Genomic DNA, 18,720 nt, shown 5'->3' on the forward strand with positions numbered 1-18,720 from the left:
TTACTTGTTAAATTAATATTTATAATAAAGATAAATTAATAAAAAAATCAGTAAAATGCGTTTCAATGAAGTTACAACTTAAAAACAATCACCATTTTCTGCTGTCTTATATAAAGATCTGTACATTTAAAATAAGGGATCCATAGTATACAGTTTTATATCATTCAAAACTTAAGTTGTTTAAGTAAGAATGTTTTAGTTTTTGATAAGCTTTAGAGGTCGGGGATAGGTAAATGTAGTTATTGCTACTTTTTTTTTGGTGTGAATATTTCGAAATTTCATTAAAATTTTTTTCAAGGATGAAGACTTTGTGATGCCAAAACAAGCCAAGAAAAGAAAAAAGGTTGTTTCTGACAGCGATTGACAGAAAAGTGTATCTTTAACTGAAGACTTTCCATTAGAGATAGTTGGGCTGTACGTCGCAAGCATCAGGCTTGATTTACCACCAGGTCGAAGCCTCATCTGTTACTACATCATTTGATTATAGTAAATTTTTTGCATGGGAAGTGCAATTTGTGATATTTGTTGATACAGAAGAAATAAATCCCAAAAAGGTTGCTACAACAACTAAAAAGCTGAACTAGCTATATCGCTACGCGGTTATCGAAGGGGGAGACAAAGTCTTTGTGTGTCACTCCCCCCCATTTCTCGCCCTCTTTCGAAAACAACAACAACCCGTTTACACACTGCCCTAAAAGATTTTCCGGGGAAGAACTGTAGTACCTCCACTCTGCTCTATAAATATAAATAATAAAATAATAAATTTCGAATCGTTGTCTATGAAAATATTTTTTATTAAGTTTGTAATTGTATCCTAATTTTGTATATAATTGTTTCATGTACTAATTAATTAATTAGATACGCAGGGTTTTGTAAAATTTAAATTTTAAACAATTGTAAATTATTAATACATTTTAATATCGTAAGAGATGCTGTACATACAGATTTGTAAATATATTTATAAAATACGTGCCTTCTCACTGAATTGTTACGGTGGGAACCAAGTAAAGAAAAGTAAAAAAGCATAATCTGCTCATAAAATTTATAACTAGCTGTCTTTTTAAGGGGGAATTCATAGTTGAGTCTCGTTTTTATGGACACTGGTGTAGAAAAGTCATTGGTCATTTGGGACCGTCATTTACATGTAAGTACTGTTTGTTTATTGTTTTATTATAATAAATAGTAAATAAATTATTGTTTAATTAATGAAAAGGTTTTATGGCTAACGTTATCTGGAGAGGGTTCAATATTCGGCAGGTGACCGTGGTCCAGAATTGCCTTTCCTTCGGGGAGCGTAAAATCCTCCCCTTTATGCTGACTGTCTTAACAACAGCAGTTAGCGAAGCTTCAAAGAAACAGCTCCATCTGTCAAATTGTCGAAGAATGAGAATCAATTCTGGACCACGGCCATCAAATCTAAATATCGAGGTCTTTTCAGATACTGCTTATATATTTATTTCAAACCAGATTACAAAAGTAGTAAATTGGTAAAAATTAATTTATTTTAAATTACAAGGAGAAATAACTTTTTGCTAATTTTGAAAACATATAGAAGGTAATATGCCCTCTTATAAAACAAAATAAACTGATCCCATTTTTTCCTTGAAAAGTGCGTGATATATTAAGAGCATTATTCGATTTAAAAAGTTGTGTTAAAACAGTTTCAATAAAATGTGCTAAATTTAATCCATTGTCAAGCTCTTTTTAAAAAATTCATACAGCTTTATATACTGATATTTTACCTAATTTTTGTTTCTAAAGTACTATCTGCGTAATTTTAAGACTTAAAGTAAAATATAAAACACAGAAAAGAGCACTAATAAGCTGTAAAAAATAGTCGCTTTATTCATAATCAGTGATTTAAGTATTACATTAAAATTTTATCAGAAATATTGCCTGTACCAATATTAAACTTTTTAGCTTTTGAAAAATTAATCAAACCATTAAGGACATTTGATTTGCTCATGATTTATGTACCTAATTCTGATGAAAAGCAAAACGTTATATTTTCTTAAAAAAAAAAAGAATGAATAAGCATGATGTTGTTATATTTTGTTTTAGTGAAAATTTTACGAATACTAAAAATATTCTTTAAATGTATAAGTATATTTTTGCCAAGTAATTCTGTTGACATAATATAAGAGCATATAAAAAATTTATTGGTGCAATTATAAAGAAATTAAATTGTCCTTGACATATATGAATATTTTCTAATTATATATTAATCTTAAAAAATGTAATAGCAAGTTATATGGCAAAGAAAAATTGGCTTTCAGGCAATTTCCTTCCAAAATATAGCCTTCCTGCTTGCGGAGAATTGACCCGTCTCATAACTTCTTTGATTTCATTTACACTTATAGGTGGCTGCCCAGTATACACTCGGCTATAATCAGGGTTGGCTCCAGTGAATCTATGTTCACCATTAAACATTGCAGCTGTATAATGAGCACCAGAAAGGGGCTTCAGAGGATCACCAGTTGCTCGCATGTCCATTCTCACAAGCAATGCATAATCTGTTATTTGGGCAACAGTTTCATAAAATAAGGGATCCATAGTATACAGTTTTATATCATTCAAAACTTAAGTTGTTTAAGTAAGAATGTTTTAGTTTTTGATAAGCTTTAGAGGTCGGGGATAGGTAAATGTAGTTATTGCTACTTTTTTTTTGGTGTGAATATTTCGAAATTTCATTAAAATTTTTTTCAAGGATGAAGACTTTGTGATGCCAAAACAAGCCAAGAAAAGAAAAAAGGTTGTTTCTGACAGCGATTGACAGAAAAGTGTATCTTTAACTGAAGACTTTCCATTAGAGATAGTTGGGCTGTACGTCGCAAGCATCAGGCTTGATTTACCACCAGGTCGAAGCCTCATCTGTTACTACATCATTTGATTATAGTAAATTTTTTGCATGGGAAGTGCAATTTGTGATATTTGTTGATACAGAAGAAATAAATCCCAAAAAGGTTGCTACAACAACTAAAAAGCTGAACTAGCTATATCGCTACGCGGTTATCGAAGGGGGAGACAAAGTCTTTGTGTGTCACTCCCCCCCATTTCTCGCCCTCTTTCGAAAACAACAACAACCCGTTTACACACTGCCCTAAAAGATTTTCCGGGGAAGAACTGTAGTACCTCCACTCTGCTCTATAAATATAAATAATAAAATAATAAATTTCGAATCGTTGTCTATGAAAATATTTTTTATTAAGTTTGTAATTGTATCCTAATTTTGTATATAATTGTTTCATGTACTAATTAATTAATTAGATACGCAGGGTTTTGTAAAATTTAAATTTTAAACAATTGTAAATTATTAATACATTTTAATATCGTAAGAGATGCTGTACATACAGATTTGTAAATATATTTATAAAATACGTGCCTTCTCACTGAATTGTTACGGTGGGAACCAAGTAAAGAAAAGTAAAAAAGCATAATCTGCTCATAAAATTTATAACTAGCTGTCTTTTTAAGGGGGAATTCATAGTTGAGTCTCGTTTTTATGGACACTGGTGTAGAAAAGTCATTGGTCATTTGGGACCGTCATTTACATGTAAGTACTGTTTGTTTATTGTTTTATTATAATAAATAGTAAATAAATTATTGTTTAATTAATGAAAAGGTTTTATGGCTAACGTTATCTGGAGAGGGTTCAATATTCGGCAGGTGACCGTGGTCCAGAATTGCCTTTCCTTCGGGGAGCGTAAAATCCTCCCCTTTATGCTGACTGTCTTAACAACAGCAGTTAGCGAAGCTTCAAAGAAACAGCTCCATCTGTCAAATTGTCGAAGAATGAGAATCAATTCTGGACCACGGCCATCAAATCTAAATATCGAGGTCTTTTCAGATACTGCTTATATATTTATTTCAAACCAGATTACAAAAGTAGTAAATTGGTAAAAATTAATTTATTTTAAATTACAAGGAGAAATAACTTTTTGCTAATTTTGAAAACATATAGAAGGTAATATGCCCTCTTATAAAACAAAATAAACTGATCCCATTTTTTCCTTGAAAAGTGCGTGATATATTAAGAGCATTATTCGATTTAAAAAGTTGTGTTAAAACAGTTTCAATAAAATGTGCTAAATTTAATCCATTGTCAAGCTCTTTTTAAAAAATTCATACAGCTTTATATACTGATATTTTACCTAATTTTTGTTTCTAAAGTACTATCTGCGTAATTTTAAGACTTAAAGTAAAATATAAAACACAGAAAAGAGCACTAATAAGCTGTAAAAAATAGTCGCTTTATTCATAATCAGTGATTTAAGTATTACATTAAAATTTTATCAGAAATATTGCCTGTACCAATATTAAACTTTTTAGCTTTTGAAAAATTAATCAAACCATTAAGGACATTTGATTTGCTCATGATTTATGTACCTAATTCTGATGAAAAGCAAAACGTTATATTTTCTTAAAAAAAAAAAGAATGAATAAGCATGATGTTGTTATATTTTGTTTTAGTGAAAATTTTACGAATACTAAAAATATTCTTTAAATGTATAAGTATATTTTTGCCAAGTAATTCTGTTGACATAATATAAGAGCATATAAAAAATTTATTGGTGCAATTATAAAGAAATTAAATTGTCCTTGACATATATGAATATTTTCTAATTATATATTAATCTTAAAAAATGTAATAGCAAGTTATATGGCAAAGAAAAATTGGCTTTCAGGCAATTTCCTTCCAAAATATAGCCTTCCTGCTTGCGGAGAATTGACCCGTCTCATAACTTCTTTGATTTCATTTACACTTATAGGTGGCTGCCCAGTATACACTCGGCTATAATCAGGGTTGGCTCCAGTGAATCTATGTTCACCATTAAACATTGCAGCTGTATAATGAGCACCAGAAAGGGGCTTCAGAGGATCACCAGTTGCTCGCATGTCCATTCTCACAAGCAATGCATAATCTGTTATTTGGGCAACAGTTTCATATGCATAGTAAGCCAGGACATCCAGTGCATTATAACTAAAGGTAATCTCTTTTTTTGGATCTATCCACAGACGTAATTTTTCAGAATTGCGCGCGTGAGAAAACCCACGACTGTTAAATGATGCACAGCGAGCTTTATAAAATTCCATGTATTTTTTTTCATCCAATGCCTCTGATATTCTGTCTGCTCTCAATTGACGCTCATACTTTATTTCATCAAACTCAGACAAGTCAGTCAATTCGCCTGTTTCATCTAATTTCTCAATAAACTCTAAGAGATTATTTTTAGATTTCTTTGACTGCTCTTCTTCAAAAGTAATTAATTTATCTAGTTTATCTAATTTATTTTTAATTATAGAATTTTGTAAATATTTTACGAACCGTCGCATTTTCCACTTGTTCTTTCTCATTAGAAAAACTAACTCTTCTCCCTTTAGATTGGTTCCCTCAGAGTATTTAAGGGCTTCTTGAACAATTCGCTTTAACTGACTTAGTACTATAGTTTCTACCAGCCTAACTGTTTCCGGGTTAGGTTTATGACTATCCCCAAACCCAAACATCATAAGCGATATCTCGTTGTAATATGTAATCTTTTCATGATCCATTGTTTTTTTAATTTGTTAAGTAGCTGTTAGAACCTGATTCAAAACTTCCATATCGTTATAAACACAAAATGCAAATCAATCTTCGCCTCATTAGAATAATTTGTTAAAATGTTCTCCCCAAGAAATGTTTTGTCTTATTTATTTTTTAAATATAAATTAAACGAAATTTCTTTATAGTGGACGCAAAGGTTATGTTTGTGTGTCTTATTCTTAGGTTATATTATTCGAATCTTCTCCATAGATAAAACTTTTCTCAAGGACAACAAAGAGCTTTGTGGCACAGGTCTATGCATTGAACTAGACTACAGTTCCCCTCCACTTCAATGGGTCTATGCGACTTAGTAATATCTATGACTAATATGGATGAATATTGATACGCCGGATCTTAGGTTCTATTCACAGTCGATATCTGTGTTTACTGTTTGTGTTTATGGGAAATACAGGTCATAGTCATAATCATCATCATCGACATATACTAATGGATATGCCTTAGCGGTCAGAATTGTGGTACAACAAAAGAAAGAGATGGAAGTTTCGGACAATATTCATTTCTTTCACGATAGTGCGTAAGCGTGTAATGAAAGAGAAAGCCTAGCCCGAAACCATATGCCATCTCCCTCATTTTTCGAGCCAAGGAGTTATTACGACATACGGCTAATGCACGTCCATAAATATATGTCTATGGTAATGCATTATACAATCTATGGAATTACTCATTTATAGAAGACAAAAGTTTAATATGAGGTGTAAATTGCTTTTTTTGTAATTTATTTGTTTCTAACGTTTACAGTTACACATATGAGTGTTAGTTTGTAATTAAAAAAATTGAATCATTTTATATATTGAACTGATATGTCAGACCCCCGTTTGAAAACGTTAAAAATTAAAACAGGTGTTGTCAAGAGGTTAGCTAAGGAAAAAGTTACATATGAGAAAGAAGCCGACCAACAGCGTGCCAGAATAGAAAAGTATAAAGCAGACGGCAAAGACGAATATGATATTAAAAAACAAGAGGAAGTTTTACAGGAAACATTGATGATGGTACCAGATTGTCAAAGAAAACTTGTGAAAGCTTTTGATGAATTGAAGGGCATTCTGGACACTGAAATAGATTTGAAAGAAAGTGATGAATACAATAGTGCAGTTAGTGTTTTAGACGAGGCAAAACTGCAATTACCTCAACCAACTGAAATCTAAAATAACTATTTTGCCATGGAAAATAACTATTACTCTTCTACTAGTAGCATAAATAATAAAATTAACAGTGTGGCAAGTACTTCAAGTTCAACATTTTCAAGTGCATTAGTTAATTATGGTACACAAGCATTTTCTGAACCAACTGTTTCAAATAATTACACCGTTTATAATAATTACCCAAGTAGTTATCCAAATCCTCCAATTAACACAGTAGAATCCACTGCCAACAAAAGTGAAGACCAGTTGTGGGTAGACACATGGTTATCACAAATTGGCAAGTCTGTTTTAAATGTCCAACAGGTTCACACTATAGACACTGCTGCTAAAGTAAAAGTTTCACCAAAAATTCCAATTCATGTTGCTAAATCATCTCTACGAAGTTGTCTACTTATAATTGAAAGGCTCCAAGGAATGCAGGAGAATTTGAAAGAAAATGCAGAAACAATGTCATCTTCAGAATGGAAAAAGAAAACTTTGGAGATTGGGATATTAAAAGATCATTTTTCAAAGTTCATATCACAGTTTGAAAATCCTGAGGCTATTGCTTTTTTGAAAAGCCGAGTCCACAAACGTAGAAAAAAGCGACTTAATCAAAAAAGTAGGAAAGTAATGGAAAGAGAAAGTGACATACAAGAAGCAGAAGAAAGACAGAAATTGCACAAAAAGATTGACCAATGGTTAGAAAGCAAAAAAGAAGAAGTTGAAAGAACCAAAGCAGTAAGTCTGAAGACTTTTTTATTATAACTATAAGATGCCAGGACTTCTTCATTTTTCTTGTAAATTTTACATAATTTATCTTCTCCCAATATAATTTACTTCACTTCTCATATAGAACCTTCGATTTAATTCTAGCTTCGCCCTTTTTTATTTTTGTTTACATTTTTAAATACTTTTAAGATTCGCCATTTAAATATTGTTTGCTTCTAATTGTTTCCACTACCTTATATATTTTAATTTCATTTTTACAGGATGAAAACATGAAGAAAGACGCAGATTGTGTTTTAGCAGAAGTAACCAAAAAAAAGTCAGATGCTCGTAAGCAACTTAGCCTCATTTCAGCCCTCGTTAAATTGCGATCTGTTAGAGAAAGCGTAGCTGTACAACAAGGACAGAAAGTTTCACCTGAAGATGGGCAGGCCTTTTCAAAAACTGCAGGTGAGACAACTAATAAATCACAGTTGGAAAACCTTAAACTACACTGAAAAATTCACAATCAGTTTATTACAATTAATTCACATCTTATGCTTTATATTTTAGAGCAACTAACCAAAACATGGGAGGATTCCTTAAAATTGTATATGAAAGAAGAACAGGGATTAAGATGTATGTTAGAGCAAAGTGCTGCTGAAGACACCATTGCTGCACAGGTAGCCAATGAGAGGAGAATTATTCAAGAATGGGAAACTACCTTATTTGGGCCTAAAGTCATTCCGACGCCAATATATTGGGGTCTTACTTGCGCTGATAAAAGTTTAGAGACTTTTATAGCAATAAGGTAAATAGTATTCATGTTTGCTACCTGCTTGGAATTAAATAGGAAAAAAAGACAGTTTCACATATATACAGATAAAAAAGTAAAACCTTCCTTGTAAATATGGGCATTTCTTTATCGAATTACTTGGAGGGTATGTAAAATATTTTTGTAAAAAAATTTTAAATTTGGGCTGTACTTTAGTCGGAGTTCTATACCATAAAATTGTAAAACGGGTCCTTTAATTTGTTTTATAATTTTTTAATTTAAACTTGGATTGTCTTTTACCTAATTTTAAGATTCCACAACACAAAGATAAAATCCTAAATTTGATTTTAACTCCTCAATCAGTTTCGAATTGAATTAAAATTTACAATACAATTTTTAGAAAAAGTTGGGACACTTTTTTGACAAAACATGAGGATTCAGAGGGTTCTAAGATACCAGTTGGTTGGGTATTACCAGATGAAGATGCACCTGAAAGTTGGAAGAAGTATATATTGCCACCTCAGTGAATAGCTTGCATTTACTTAATAATATTTACACAATTTTATCGTATTTTTAAATCGTTAACTATTTAATTTTTGTAATACTGCTTATAATTTGCTTAATAAATATTTTCGACTTTAAAACTCAATATCTTGTAAGATAAAGACCATAAAAAAATAAGCATATTGAATAATCTACCCTTAGCTTCTAATAGGTTACTTACAATCCTACTTTTAGGTTGTATATAATGTAATGCAACTGCGAATTTTGACGAAGGTATTAGTATAAATTTAATATGTTTTTGTTAGCATAAAACGCTTCCTTTTGAGGTAATACTTTCCTTTTTTTTTTTCAAAAGCCATTTTGATATACAAATGCCTATGCGGTACAGAGTTGTTAAGTACAATAAATGGTTTGTAATTACCAAATAATTTAATTATAAACTGTATTGATCAAGCATGATTGGTTCAATAGCTGCATGCTATAAATACCTAAAAATTACATATTTTCGTAATTTTTTTACAAGCATTAATATCAGTTCCATCTTCATTCTAAATAAGTTCACATATTTACATATAAAATGTACATGAATATAACAAAAAAGAGGCTTTAACATTCAACCATCTTCAAAATCAAACTCCTCCTCATATCACAGAGCCTTTCGGTGATATTCTGGAGGTGGGTTGCTATATTCCTGTAAATTAAATAAAGTGGCGCTATTTTTAACCAGATATTTTAAAAAGTCTTGTATATTTTGCAACAAAAGTTGAATACTACGTTCATCAAGAGGGGTGTATGCAAGCATGCATCCCAACTTTACAAAAAGTCTCAGCAAGTGGGCTGAGCCATAAAGTTTAGACATAGGTGTGTCTGGATGATTTTGTAATATCTCTGCATACTGTGGCCTCTCGAATTTGTACAACAACTGAGTCCCTAACATCACATTGAAGTATTCTTTTATACCATTAACGATTTCAACAGCAGCTGATTCTTTACTTGAGTTATTATTTTTGGCTGATCTTTTATACGACAAGTAATTTTCTAAAATTTCATCAATGGTAATTTTGGCAGGGAGATTTGCCAGTTTTCTTTGTCTTGTAATTATATCCCAGTCGTCGACAAGCCATGGCTTTAATTCATCAGGAATTTTAACTTTCACTTCAACTTTACTGAGAAACTGTTCCTCAGACTCTACTGATTGATCTGCTCGTCCTCGTTTCTTTTTAGGAACGTCTGAACTCGAGTCTTGACTACTAGAAGGTGTAGTGATTTGTTGTTTTTGTTTGGCGGCTTTTGAAGCTTCGTTTACTGGGGTGCTAGCCCTCGAATCGCCTTCTTTCGCTTCAATCTTACGAGCTTTGTTCTTCTTGGCTTTTGAGGATGATAAGTTGGTTGAATGGGCTTTTTGTACTTCTTTTTGGCGAGCCACATTAGCCTCATTGTATTTTAATACACGACTTTCAGGTACCCATTCGTCCCAACTAATGAACACCATGAATTAATTACATAAAATACATCCAAAGCATTTAAAAACAACAGTGCATATTAATTATTTAAAAAATCACTAAATGGAACTTGTACTAAATTCAACTAGTAACTACAAATTTAATGTAAACATGGTGATAGATTCCAAGGGAAACTTTTTGAAATTAAATATGTTTATAAAGCATTTCACACTTTTAAAATTGTGGTCTTAATGATCCAGGAAATTAAATCCATATTAACAGAAATTATTAATTTGAGCAACGTATTTATAATATATAGAAACAGAACAACTTACTTTTTGTTCCAACCTGCATAATGTATGAAGTATTTAACCTGCTTTTCCTTTGTAACAGTTGCCTTTAAACATTTTGCTTCATAAATTAATGGTCCATGAAAACATAGCACCTTTTCACCTAAAATAAGCAATAAATTACTGTATATAAGGGTTATTGTGAAATTATTTGCTTACCTTCTTGAAATTTCAATTTAGGTGGCATTTTATGAGGTTAAAAAATGGTTGATTAAACAGATGTTAATATCTTGAGTGTACTTAAACAAATATTTAAATTGTCTAAAAATGTTTAAAGCACTTCCACAATTGTTTTAATTTAACAACGACTTCTTTCTACTGCGCTCTTATAGCCATTTGTATTTTGTTTTCTATTTGAATTTTGTCCAGTTCAGTTATCTAGTCTTCACCACATCCACTTTTAAGTATTAAACGGATTAATAAATAGGTAGATGGATTTTTAAATTACATGTAAAAGTACTTTATTTAAAAGGGTTAACTTGAAAAACCACTAAACTGTAGATTTCTTACAGATGATCTGTGATTGACTGTATGTGGATCCTACACACTATAACGTTTTTAATTAACAAACCTGAGTAAACATAATGAATGTATATTTAAAATAAATGTGCAAAATTAAAAAAGCATTTTTATATTACAAAAGGGTACGTTTTTATTTATGATTTTGTAAGATAACAAAGATGAAGTAAAAAACAAATAGGTTAACTAAATTTAAAATTCAAATAATAGAACGATAGTTATTAACGTTATTATCTATGAATGACAAAAGCACAGTGAACTCTATGTAGTAACTGGAATTGACCACAAACGGACAAATCNAAATAAGTGCCCCCTTCTTTGGTTACATTTTAATAAATTATCCATTCATTTAAAACTAGCTTTTCCCCGCGGTTTCGCTCGCAGAAATTAATATTTTGTAAGATAACAAAGATGAAGTAAAAAACAAATAGGTTAACTAAATTTAAAATTCAAATAATAGAACGATAGTTATTAACGTTATTATCTATGAATGACAAAAGCACAGTGAACTCTATGTAGTAACTGGAATTGACCACAAACGGACAAATCGCAATAAATTTGTGACAGGAGTAATAAGAGAGATAGAACGATAGTGTGGGATTCTCATCTCTATTTTTCTCATTAACTTAAATGGCGCTTAGAGTTTGGGTAAAGTTTTGTGTTTTTAATTTTTTTTTAATTACTTTTCCAATATCAACCTAAACCTAATATTCTATAAAAACTCTTGTTTAGCTGCAGTTGTTTGTGTTAAGTGTATTTATATCTGTTGAGTAGTTGTTAATTGTAAAAATAAACATTTTTAAAGTGTCCTACTGTCCTGTTAGAATTTTTGGGTATATATTTACTTGTAATTGTCAGTAACATGGCTAATTAAGTTATAAATACGTATTTTTATAACTGCAGCCTACTGCATACATTGAAAATTTAGGAATTTAAATATTTTTATATAAGAGAAATGCAATATTTTAAAATGTTTAAAATTTGTAGCAATTTTTTGCAATAGATGATTTTTATTACTTATCGTTTAATAATCATTTAAATTCTATTATCATATGAACATTACAAGATGTTGTGGTGTACTAATAGATATAATCTACAGATTTTGAAAAACGGTTTCAAATACTTTAATTATTAGATGAACCTAAGCTAAAGAAATTTTGGGTTCTATTTTTTCTCCTTATTCCAATATGTAAAAGTCCAAAACCAAAATAGAGCTGTAAAAATGTTTTTGATATAAAAAAATTGAAGTTGGTATTGCATCAATAAAATTATTTACAACTCTGTTTTGGTTCTGATCTTTTACGTTAAAAAAACCATTTCGGTATCGGTGTTATGTCGTATTTTCCAACTAAAACAGGTGCCGAATGCACATAAGGAAACATGTTCAGGAATTTTTTGCTATTGAACTGAGAAAAGTAAAATATAAAGATATAAAAAATTATACTTCAATCACTTGAAACAGAAAACTTAAATTTCAGTATTTTGAACAGGCGGTGATAGTACAAACGCCACTATTAGCTTCAAGTTCAATTTACATTTAGATTTAAAATACAAAATAGAAACCTATTTTGAATAAGAATAATGAAAAAAAAGTATCACAATATTCTCCTTTTTAAGTTTTACATACCCACGTAGACGTAGAAATCTAGGAAAGTAATTGTTTTAAATATTCTTTTTTATGTTAGGATCCTTGCCAAATACCTAGTCGTACAAAAATTGGAGACTACCACGATTGGCATGTAAATAGGAACTAACTGTTTGAGCACCTCAAATATACTGACCATAATTGTCTATACGCTCGTCTTGTCAGTAATGTATAGTATCTTGGGTGTGTTCGAACTTTGGAGCTCATACCAGTCCATCGGTGCTTGGCGAATCCAATAATGATAACGAATACGTCTCATTCACACCTATTTTAACCATGTTCACATCATCCTAGGGAACTTGAATTAAGTGCATAATAATCAGTTTAAAGTATGGTTTAATCCACTACGAGGTGGTATACGTCTTATCTACCTCAAGCCATTCCATATAGGGATTTCGACAGTCTCCTTCAATTTGTTTCTAAAAATACAACTTTATAAGCCTTTATACTAATTATACTGCACCACCTATAATGATGATGATATTCTCAAACAGTTTACTCTGACAATGAGATAATACTTCTACATAAGAATTAAAATTTCGTTAGGATTTCAAGGAAGATTCTCCAGTTTTATATCAACATGCAGACATATAGAAAAACCTTGGTGATAAAAGTTACATTAGAATTTATACATTTATGTACTGTTTTATTTTGTGATATGCGTACAACATGTAAACAAGTGGCATATTTTGATTTTTAAGAGAAATATNTTAATAAATAAAAGACCAACTAATTACTGTACGAAAATAACAATAATAAAAGTGAGCGTATTGTTCATTGGACCCCCTCGGCAAACGCGGAGTCGTCAAGTGTGTGGAGCCAATTAAATATCATCATGTTCCTTTCATACTTCGATAAGGGTTTCCCACGTTCCCTTTCCACATCCCTGATGGTCAGTGGTAGATTTTTGTTGACCGACTGTTTTACAGTCCTCATAATTTCGGCGTTCGATCCAGGCGACGAAGACGAACAATTAACAGGAGATTTCGGGGTCGAACTTCCAGGAACTGTAAGACGAAATACTCCACTGCTATTGGGGTGTAACGTGGCTCCGCTGGCGGGGTTGTTGCTTACGGCCGTGGACGATAAAGACACTTGCAATCTGTCCAAGTTGAACTCACTTTGGCACAATCTTTCCAGAGCTTTGTATGTCGTCAATAATCGACGTCGAATGTAATTTTGACGAACCTTTTAAATGAGAAATAATATTGTAATCATAAGAACGAATAATAAAGAGGCATATAAAAATGGACATAAATAAGTGCCCCCTTCTTTGGTTACATTTTAATAAATTATCCATTCATTTAAAACTAGCTTTTCCCCGCGGTTTCGCTCGCAGAAATTAATATTGTTTCTCCATAAAACCTTTAAACTCCCAATTCACCCTTACAACGTTTTAATTTTATGTAATGTCGCGAACTTAGATTTCAAGTACAAACGTAGCAACAACATTTCATCCTTAAGGGTTGATTTTTAAAAATTGCCAAAACACGTATCTGCTTAATTTCAACAATGAGCAACCTTCGAGTAAATCCGGGTACAAATAAATCAAAATATACCCCATGGAAACGTGGCAACCTCTTTCATTTGATTACTAATATCAAACAGCATATATACCAAGTTTAAAGTAAATTCAACCACAAATAAAGTATGTCCCAAACAAAAATTGCAACGCCTTTTTACCCCCTCTCCCTTTTGAGGTTGAATGTTTTAAAATGTCGAGATAAGTCTTTCAGAAATTAAATGAGAGACCATTAAGACCAAGTTTCAAGTAAATCTGACCACAAATAATATATGTTCCATTTAAAAATTGCAACTCCTCTTCACTACTCCTCCCCCCAACAGAGATTGAATTTTTGTTATACCATTTATAACAAATGAACGGCTAGACTGATGTTTTGACTAATAAATTTTTCGCTTTGTCAGTTGCGTTTTGTTACACGGGAACTGGATAAAAAAAAGTATGCTATGCCCGTCTCCTGATTCTAAGGTATCTCCCTACCAATTTTCAGCCAAATCGGTTCAGCCGTTCTTGAGTTATAAATAGTGTAACTAACACGACTTTCTTTTATATAGATGAAAATGTCCAAATTTGTCAAGGTTTTAGGGTTCCGCATCTTAAAAAAAAGCGGAAATTCCTTGTCCATCCGTCTGTCTGTCTGTCAAAAGTATTACTGATCATTAAAATTTACAGGGTACTTCTAGTTCATTTCTCTAGTTCTAGTTCACATTTCAGTTCCCACATTAATAATTGATCTCGATTAGTCAATGCTCATTAATTTATTAAATATTTAATTGATTACCTTCTTATTTACTGAGCGTATAAAGTCTGCCGCTGTAAAAGCCGGCGGGGGAGGTGTATTCGACGGAGGTATTGTTGTTGTGGAGTGTCCCCCATGGGGAGAGGGAAGCTGAGAAGTGGAGGCCATGTCTCCCACAGCGACCCACGTAGAACACGACCTTGACGTGTGGTCCAGTTTGAGATTGTCCATAAGGAATCCGGATCTTTGGAGGGAATTCAAGGCCAGTTCAGATATCGCGTTTCTGAATCCGGGTACGACAGGAGTCTCATCAGGAGAAGGTAACTGACTAATGTCGCTTGTGCTGAAACTTTTCTGAAGGCCTGCCGCTGAAGAAAGTGCTGCACAATTTCGGATAATTTCATTTTCTTCTTCAAACCATAAAATTTCCGGGATGTCTGCAGGTCTAAATCAAACATTACTTTAATAAATAAATATATAAAAAAATACACAATTTATGTATCTAGAGCTTTTGGGCGTTACCCATAAGTAGTTTTATAATAAGGAACTTCTCAATTTACTACTGTTGAAAAAGTAATTCATATTTTAACTTATTTGAATTCCTCTCCCTGTTGTCAGCATTAGTTACCTACATAACCCCCCCCCCAAATAATACGATTATTATTATTAACGTATGTTCGTAAGTGCCATTTACAATATAAAGCATTNTGCGTTTAGGAAGTTCAAGTTAGGGAAGTTTGAGCCTAGGTATTTATTTTCATAATTTTATATGTTGTATTATACACCTAACTAATACTGGACAATTATTAAAATAACATTGTAATAAACGTTATTCTGTTAAATGACCTACTCTTTACTTTCTCGGTCATGTAGTAGTAGAAATGTATGCCAAAACTGACGAACATATTTAACGTTCTTATAACGTAAGTAACAATTATTACCACGTAGAAAGTTGCTTGACATGAGCACATTTTGTTGTTAACATCGAAAGAGCCACTAGTTTTGGTTTCCTCTTAGCCAATTTTAAGAGAAGGTTTATATGCGGTTACATTTTTAATTAACCATTTTATGAAACTTTAATACAATTTATATTAATGGGGTAAGTTGTTTTTAATTAGTTGGCGAGTTAGTTACTGTAAGAATCTTATAATGAATTTATGAAAGCCTTGAAAGTGTTCAACATAACTTTTTAAGGTAGATATACATGCTAGCTAATAAAAGTAATGATATGGACTTTGAATTATGAATATTCTGATGAAATGTAGCTTCTACTACATCTCTTCATATTTCTAGTGACCTATCTTTTGTCAAAAAAGTGAAATTGAACTTAAACAAGTGTTCGCGTATTTTAAACTTAATTATTTGGACGTAGAAATATTTAATATGAATTGATACTTATCCTTGAAACATCTGAATTAAATAATAGTGCCAACCTAGTTCGTAAGTGCCATTTACAATATAAAGCATTGTTTTGTTTGCAATGAACGAAGATCTACGTTCCTGATCTTTGTTTACAGATTTTTTTACATGGGCCAAGAGTGGGCCACACGGTAATAGATTTTAATTTCCATACAACCCAAAACGCCTTCAGTAGTACCTACATATATTACGCATCTACATATGAAGGAGAAGTAAAAAACGTTTCAGACTGTATGTTTACTTCCTCCCCTAACGCGTACGCAATTCTTTACCATCCCTAGCAACTCAATGAAATTTTCTTGGATAAGTAATTCTGCAAACATGTTCATCGAGAGAAAAATCATAAAAACTCTCGATATGGACAAACTAATAGATACTTTTGCATCATTAAATAAAAACGTCGCATAATTTTGAATTATTAAGTAGAACGTTGAGATTTTGTGAAGTTGAATGATTGCAGTTTTTATTTTACTTTACATCGGGTTAAGTTAATATTTAAATCTATGAGCCCTGCCTAGGAGGATAAAAATTCGAAAATTTGTCGAAATAAAGGCCTCTCAAATGTACACTTGCATGCTTTAATGTCATTTTCTAGTTATAATTTGTTTTTTTTACAATTTTTAACATTTAGTAAGTCATTTTATGAAGGCGAGGGTATTAATAAGATATTACTACACAATTACTTTTGATTCAGTTTACTGCACCATGTATTTTGCAACTTGTGTACTGCAAAATAGCGGCAGTAAATTGTCTTGTAATAATAACCCACAAACCTGGATAACACGCATGCATACAAAACTAGAGCAGATGCGTTAATAGAAGGTCCTTGATCGCGTGATTTTTCCAAAAGAAATAAAATAAAAATCACCTTGTCGATGAAATATTGCTTCTGCTGTCAGGATTGGGGCTCGGTCCTCTACCATCTTTATTAAAACACAACAATTTCCGTCCGTGGAGGTCAGAGGCTATCGACGACACGGAAAACAGGGACAAGTCAGTGGTGACCGATTCATGGGAGGGTGACCTCAGAATCTTGCATGAAACGGACAAAACAGGCGTTTGAGGTGTCAATAGGTCACACGACGATGGATTCTCAGTCGACGTCATTCTCTACACGGGTGTATTAATCACGTTACAACCCCCGGTAAAACAACCCCGTTTTGCGGTACATTTTGCTAACGCTATTTTTCGACCAAGATCCCACACACGAAAACAAATCAATATTAACTTGCGCTATATAGAACTTAACTTGACCGTTGTGCGTAAAGCGGCGCCGTGTGTTTTACAAAATTCAAAAAATTCATCCCCTATTTCACCCGTTTGTAGTAATCATGCAACAATACTTTAATTATAACGAAAAAGTATTAAGTAATTTCTATATGGATGCTGCAACCATTTTACTACCAATAAAATGAACCAAGTATTGTAAAAGAAATAATAATTCCTGATTTATCTTACGTAGTAGTTAATCAAGACGTTAATTGTTCATTGTGTATTAATTGCTAGAATGCGAAACTGTCTTCCCACACATCATGCTATACACGGCGTCGTTTAAAGTTTACCATATTAATTAGGTACCTATTCAAAAACTTTGTCATGGGTGTTCTTTTTTTAAGTTTTTGGGGATTTTTTTAGATAATGATACATCTGGACAAATGTTATAAATGAATTTTCTGGCCACATGTGGCATTATATATATAAAGAAGATTAATAAAAGTTAACGTTTGGATAATAGCTCTGTAAAATTTTGGGAAAAACAAATGTTAGAAGCGTTTAAGATGTGATGCTATAAGAGGATAATGAAAATACTGTAGATAGAAAAGGTTAAAAAAGTGGTAGGAGAACAAAGGTTGTTATGAAAGTCAGCAAAAGATAGGCAAGATAGTTTGGGTTCCCACATTAATAATTGATCTCGATTAGTCAATGCTCATTAATTTATTAAATATTTAATTGATTACCTTCTTATTTACTGAGCGTATAAAGTCTGCCGCTGTAAAAGCCGGCGGGGGAGGTGTATTCGACGGAGGTATTGTTGTTGTGGAGTGTCCCCCATGGGGAGAGGGAAGCTGAGAAGTGGAGGCCATGTCTCCCACAGCGACCCACGTAGAACACGACCTTGACGTGTGGTCCAGTTTGAGATTGTCCATAAGGAATCCGGATCTTTGGAGGGAATTCAAGGCCAGTTCAGATATCGCGTTTCTGAATCCGGGTACGACAGGAGTCTCATCAGGAGAAGGTAACTGACTAATGTCGCTTGTGCTGAAACTTTTCTGAAGGCCTGCCGCTGAAGAAAGTGCTGCACAATTTCGGATAATTTCATTTTCTTCTTCAAACCATAAAATTTCCGGGATGTCTGCAGGTCTAAGATGTATGT

The 18,720-nt window shown here is 32.3% G+C and overlaps 7 protein-coding genes across 9 annotated transcripts in view; 4 read left to right on the forward strand and 3 right to left on the reverse strand.

Moving 5' to 3' along the window:
* The window catches only part of LOC108736340 (integrator complex subunit 3 homolog), a 15,336-nt gene extending 14,529 nt beyond the window's left edge, over nucleotides 1-807 (forward strand). The window contains exon 4 of the mRNA XM_025974106.1: nucleotides 299-807. Within this exon, the coding sequence (XP_025829891.1) occupies nucleotides 299-364 (66 nt within the window). The 3' untranslated portion in view covers nucleotides 365-807. The remainder of the gene's footprint in view (nucleotides 1-298) is intronic.
* Nucleotides 808-1,820: 1,013 nt separating this feature from the next.
* LOC108736355 (transcription initiation protein SPT3 homolog) lies at nucleotides 1,821-5,775 on the reverse strand. Its single transcript, XM_018468750.1, has 2 exons — nucleotides 4,884-5,775; nucleotides 1,821-2,474 (listed from the first exon to the last, which is right to left on the reverse strand). The coding sequence occupies exons 1-2, from the start codon at nucleotides 5,548-5,550 to the stop codon at nucleotides 2,248-2,250; spliced, it is 894 nt and encodes a 297-aa protein (XP_018324252.1). The 5' UTR covers nucleotides 5,551-5,775; the 3' UTR covers nucleotides 1,821-2,247.
* A 473-nt stretch (nucleotides 5,776-6,248) lies between these two features.
* LOC108736356 (tubulin-specific chaperone A-like) lies at nucleotides 6,249-6,763 on the forward strand. The gene has a single exon (XM_018468751.1). It carries the CDS (start codon nucleotides 6,403-6,405, stop codon nucleotides 6,745-6,747), a length of 345 nt encoding a protein of 114 aa, XP_018324253.1. The 5' UTR covers nucleotides 6,249-6,402; the 3' UTR covers nucleotides 6,748-6,763.
* LOC108736353 (programmed cell death protein 7) lies at nucleotides 6,689-8,840 on the forward strand. The gene is made up of 4 exons (XM_018468747.2): nucleotides 6,689-7,464; nucleotides 7,716-7,902; nucleotides 8,005-8,242; nucleotides 8,607-8,840. Exons 1-4 carry the CDS (start codon nucleotides 6,763-6,765, stop codon nucleotides 8,731-8,733), a joined length of 1,254 nt encoding a protein of 417 aa, XP_018324249.1. The 5' UTR covers nucleotides 6,689-6,762; the 3' UTR covers nucleotides 8,734-8,840.
* A 208-nt stretch (nucleotides 8,841-9,048) lies between these two features.
* Nucleotides 9,049-11,130, reverse strand: LOC108736354 (mortality factor 4-like protein 1). The gene is made up of 3 exons (XM_018468748.1): nucleotides 10,662-11,130; nucleotides 10,488-10,605; nucleotides 9,049-10,188 (listed from the first exon to the last, which is right to left on the reverse strand). The coding sequence occupies exons 1-3, from the start codon at nucleotides 10,687-10,689 to the stop codon at nucleotides 9,357-9,359; spliced, it is 978 nt and encodes a 325-aa protein (XP_018324250.1). The 5' UTR covers nucleotides 10,690-11,130; the 3' UTR covers nucleotides 9,049-9,356.
* A 2,252-nt stretch (nucleotides 11,131-13,382) lies between these two features.
* LOC108736320 lies at nucleotides 13,383-18,033 on the reverse strand. Its single transcript, XM_018468703.2, has 3 exons — nucleotides 17,215-18,033; nucleotides 14,970-15,372; nucleotides 13,383-13,854 (listed from the first exon to the last, which is right to left on the reverse strand). Exons 1-3 carry the CDS (start codon nucleotides 17,451-17,453, stop codon nucleotides 13,441-13,443), a joined length of 1,056 nt encoding a protein of 351 aa, XP_018324205.2. The 5' UTR covers nucleotides 17,454-18,033; the 3' UTR covers nucleotides 13,383-13,440.
* Nucleotides 15,765-18,720, forward strand: part of LOC112904336 (alpha-tocopherol transfer protein-like) — a 6,365-nt gene continuing 3,409 nt past the window's right edge. Inside the window, exon 1 of one of the 3 annotated variants that reach the window (XM_025974110.1) lies at nucleotides 15,765-15,850. In XM_025974110.1, the coding sequence (XP_025829895.1) occupies nucleotides 15,813-15,850 (38 nt within the window). In that variant the 5' untranslated portion in view covers nucleotides 15,765-15,812. Of the gene's footprint in view, nucleotides 15,851-15,874; nucleotides 16,027-18,720 lie in introns of those variants that run through there. The other 2 variants (XM_025974107.1, XM_025974108.1) reach the window with 2 other exon arrangements.

This window comes from Agrilus planipennis, unplaced genomic scaffold (assembly GCF_000699045.2).
Source record: "Agrilus planipennis isolate EAB-ADULT unplaced genomic scaffold, Apla_2.0 scaffold64, whole genome shotgun sequence".
Lineage (NCBI taxonomy): Eukaryota > Metazoa > Arthropoda > Insecta > Coleoptera > Buprestidae > Agrilus > Agrilus planipennis.

Excerpts from the sequence above, each read along its gene's own strand:
- LOC108736353 (XM_018468747.2), top strand. The coding sequence starts at position 6,763 with ATGGAAAATAACTATTACTCTTCTACTAGTAGCATAAATAATAAAATT. Across the intron at positions 7,465-7,715 it reads AAGTTGAAAGAACCAAAGCA|GATGAAAACATGAAGAAAGA; the intron begins GTAAGTCTGAAG and ends TCATTTTTACAG. Across the intron at positions 8,243-8,606 it reads GAGACTTTTATAGCAATAAG|AAAAAGTTGGGACACTTTTT; the intron begins GTAAATAGTATT and ends TACAATTTTTAG.
- LOC108736320 (XM_018468703.2), bottom strand. The coding sequence starts at position 17,453 with ATGACGTCGACTGAGAATCCATCGTCGTGTGACCTATTGACACCTCAA. Across the intron at positions 15,373-17,214 it reads AGCAATATTTCATCGACAAG|ACCTGCAGACATCCCGGAAA; the intron begins GTGATTTTTATT and ends TGTTTGATTTAG. Across the intron at positions 13,855-14,969 it reads TACGCTCAGTAAATAAGAAG|GTTCGTCAAAATTACATTCG; the intron begins GTAATCAATTAA and ends CTCATTTAAAAG.
- LOC108736354 (XM_018468748.1), bottom strand. The coding sequence starts at position 10,689 with ATGCCACCTAAATTGAAATTTCAAGAAG. Across the intron at positions 10,606-10,661 it reads TAAATTGAAATTTCAAGAAG|GTGAAAAGGTGCTATGTTTT; the intron begins GTAAGCAAATAA and ends TGCTTATTTTAG. Across the intron at positions 10,189-10,487 it reads TATGCAGGTTGGAACAAAAA|TTGGGACGAATGGGTACCTG; the intron begins GTAAGTTGTTCT and ends GGTGTTCATTAG.
- LOC108736355 (XM_018468750.1), bottom strand. The coding sequence starts at position 5,550 with ATGGATCATGAAAAGATTACATATTACAACGAGATATCGCTTATGATG. Across the intron at positions 2,475-4,883 it reads AATGGACATGCGAGCAACTG|GTGATCCTCTGAAGCCCCTT; the intron begins GTGATCCTCTGA and ends TGCGAGCAACTG.
- LOC108736356 (XM_018468751.1), top strand. The coding sequence starts at position 6,403 with ATGTCAGACCCCCGTTTGAAAACGTTAAAAATTAAAACAGGTGTTGTC.